This window comes from Solanum lycopersicum, chromosome 10 (genome assembly GCF_036512215.1).
Source record: "Solanum lycopersicum chromosome 10, SLM_r2.1".
NCBI lineage: Eukaryota > Viridiplantae > Streptophyta > Magnoliopsida > Solanales > Solanaceae > Solanum > Solanum lycopersicum.
Genome location: NC_090809.1, coordinates 50,437,599 through 50,441,211, shown reverse-complemented (window position 1 = coordinate 50,441,211; position 3,613 = coordinate 50,437,599). Strand labels below are relative to the sequence as shown.

The window sequence follows — 3,613 nt, the reverse complement described above, 5'->3', positions numbered from 1 at the left end:
TTTTTTTAAAAAAATAGATATTCAAAAACTATACGAAAAGGGGGGACTTTTCTGGTGAAGATCTCAGATCATATCATTGTTTGTCATCATCAAAAAGGGGGAAAATGTTATTTGTAGTTTTGATGATTTGACAAACTTAGGGACCTCATAAAGGTACCAGGTTTTCTACTTGAGTATTGCAGGTGTCTTGTTTGAAGTATTGCAGATGAAACAAACTCGGGGACCTAGTAGAGGTACCAGGCTCTCATGATGACGAGCCAGTCAACTGCCAACTGGAGATGGTCCAGAAAGTAGGTGCACACTTCCCGATGGCGTCAGAAAGTGTGACCTTTCCAGCCAATGGCAAAGAAGTTTAGGAAAGTGACTTGCCCATATAAAAGGCACTTTCCTAAACACTTTTGTTGAGTTTTTGCAACTTGATAAAAACTTTTCAAGAACTCTTGCAAAGGCTACACAAAGCAAAGGCAGAATTATTCCAAGGACAACAGCAACATCTGGAGCTTTTCTTCTAGTTGTTTAGGAATTTATTCTCTTGTTCTTAAATTGTAAACCACTCCTAAATCTATAAAGGAATTGGTGTGTTGTGATAAAGTCTAAGTTGTCCAGTTAGGATAGCTTAGTGGCTAGATTGTTTTTTCTACTTAGGCTTGTTGAGCAATAGAGGACTATTGCTTAACGGTAAGATTGATAACTCTTTCTTACGTTTTGGTGTAATCGTGTTTCGCTTTTGCTTTTGAAGATTAGTGAAAACGAATGAAAACCCTGTGAGACTGGTCGTGGTTTTACTCCCTTAAGCAAGGAGGTTTCCACGTAACATCATTGTGTTGATTTTACTGCATTTAACTTTCTGGTAATTTCTGAAGTAAAGTAAGGGACCTGGTCCATTACTTAGTAAGTGAAGGCATACATTCTATCAAGTGGTATCAGAGCTGGCACTACCTATTTGGTTAACACCAAGGAAGTGATTTTGTTCTAGAATGGCAACTCCACTTAACCTCGAAGATGGTCAGTCATCACACAGACCTCCTCGTTTCAATGGACATTTCTACAGTTGGTGGAAAGTTAGAATGCACGATTATCTCATGGCTGAAGATAACGAGTTATAGGATATTATACTAGATGGACCCTTTGTTCCAATGATGGAAGTAAAGGATGGAGAAAAGACCATCACTGTTCCAAAGCCCAGGCAGAAATATGATGATGCTGACAGGAAAAAGATTGAAAAGGGTTTCAAAGCTAAAACTCTTCTAGTCTGTGGGATAGGACCTGATGAGTACAACAGAGTGTCAGCCTGTGAGTCTGCTAAAGAAATCTGGGATTGCTTGTTGACTGCACATGAAGGAACTGAACATGTCAAAGAATCCAAGATTGACATGCTCACCTCACGATATGAGAACTTCAAAATGAAGGAAGGAGAAACTATACATGACATGTTCACAAAGTTGTCTTCTATTACAAATGAGCTGCGAAGTCTGGGTGAACCTATAAGCATGACCAAACAAGTCAAGAAAGTACTTCGAATTCTTCCAAAGTCTTGGGAGAGCAAAGTTGATGCCATTACAGAAGCTAAGGACTTGAAGGTGCTGACCATGGATGCCTTCATTGGAAATCTTAAAACACATGAGATGAATCAAAACCATGATTTGTCAAAAAGGGAAGCCAAGAAGGACAAGTCATTGATGTTGAAGTATAAATCAGATGAAGATTCAAGTGATGATGATGATATGGCATATCTCATCAGTAGATTTCAAAAGATTGTGAGAAAAAACAAAATGTATAAAGGAGGAACAAATGGGACTCGAAATGCTGCTCAAGGTGATACTTGCTACAAGTGTGGAAAATCTGGGCACTTCATCAGAGAGTGTCCTTTACTCAAGAATGAAAACAAGGAACAGAGAAAACACAGGGGTGACAAAGAAAACAGAAGGGACCTGGTACCTGTTAATAGAGATCGTAAAGCTGCTGCTGATATCGTTGTCAAAAGGGCTCTTGCTGCATGGGGGGATTCTTCTAGTGACTCAGAAGATCCTGATGAGCCAAAAGATGTGTCGATGGTTGCTGTGCATGAGGAGGAAACTGTCTTCAATGAAATGTTTTCTCTCATGGCACACACAGAAAATGAAGAAGAAGACAATCAGGTAACTCTTCTTGACATGAAAAATGACTTGGATAAATATTCTCTTAAAAAATTGAGAACCTTGGCAAAAGTCATGTTAGATTCTGTGATAGAGTTAACATCTGAAAGAGATACCATGATTGTTGAACTTGAAATTTTAACTGAAAACAAAGGTCAATTTGAAGACACAATGTCAAGAATGGTGTCTCTAGAGTTAAATAACTCTGAACTTAAGAATCAGTTGTGTCAGTTTACTGAAGAAGCTGAAAAACTGAATGGAAAGCCAAATAGTTTGCAAGCTGAAATTCATGAAAAATTGAAGAACTCTGAGACAAATCTCAGGTTGTCACTTGAAAAGAATAACAAATTAAAACAGGATATTGTGAAACTTAAGGAGGAACTTGAAAAATCTCTTAAGTGGACCAAATCCTCAAAGTTGCTGTCAAATGTGACAAATCAGAGTAATTTTAATAAGAAAGGACTAGGAAGTCTGAACATAAGTCCTCCTTATAATCCTCACAGTAAGTATGTGTTTGTGTCTGACAATCTGTTGTGTCTGCATTGTGGTAAGAATGGACATTTGAAGAATGAGTGTGTTAGCTGGAGAAACTCATGTGAAAGATACTCTAATTATGCTGAAAGACAGAATGTACCAAATGAGAGACCTGGTCCTACAGAGCCTGTCTCAACTCACAGATTTTCAAAGAAAAAATCTGTTCCTGCTCCTAGGTCCTTTGTTAGAAAGAGTCAAAGTCTATCATATTGGACCAAGTACAATCTGATCACTCCTTTGTCTGCCTACTGGGAACTCAAGCTGAAATGGGTTCCCAAGCTTAACAAGTGATTTTTGGTGCAGGTGAGTGAGAGGAGCAGCAGTCAATGTTGGTATATGGATAGTGGTTGCTCTAAACATATGACTGTTGATGTAAAAAACTTCCTCTCACTCAAGACCCTCCAAGGAGGAGGTGTCTCTTTTGGTGATGGCAAGAAGGGGTACATTTTGGGAGTTGGCAAGGTAGGAAGATCTCTTGAAGATTCAATTGACAATGTTTACCATGTGGATAGGTTGAAGTACAGCTTGCTAAGTGTGTCACAAATTTGTGATAAAGGAAATGAGGTCAAGTTTACTTCTGAGAAATGCACTATGGTGAGTTTAACTACAAACAAGGTAATTCTCACTGCACACAGAAGTAAAAATATGTATGTGGCAAATTTGGAAATCTCTCATGGAGATGACTTAACATGTCTCAGTTCTCAAAATGAAAATGTTGATCTCTGGCATCGTAGGCTGGGACATGTGAGTTCATCTTTATTGAATAAGTTGATTTCAAAGGACCTGGTCCGAGGGTTGCCCAAGATGAAGTTTGCTGAAAATAAAATATGTGAAGCTTGTGTTAAAGGAAAGCAAATCAGATCATCATTCAAGCCCAAGAATCAGGTAGCATCATCAAGAACCTTAGAGCTGCTTCATATGGACCTTTGTGGACCCTTGAAGGT

At 38.6% G+C, this 3,613-nt stretch overlaps 1 protein-coding gene across 1 annotated transcript; it reads left to right on the top strand.

The window, feature by feature from the left end:
• The first annotated feature begins 1,139 nt into the window (after positions 1–1,139).
• Positions 1,140–2,960, top strand: LOC138338894 (uncharacterized). The gene has a single exon (XM_069289978.1). The coding sequence runs from the start codon at positions 1,140–1,142 to the stop codon at positions 2,958–2,960; it is 1,821 nt and encodes a 606-aa protein (XP_069146079.1).
• The last annotated feature ends 653 nt before the right edge of the window (positions 2,961–3,613 follow it).

Excerpts from the sequence above, each read along its gene's own strand:
- LOC138338894 (XM_069289978.1), top strand. The coding sequence starts at position 1,140 with ATGGAAGTAAAGGATGGAGAAAAGACCATCACTGTTCCAAAGCCCAGG.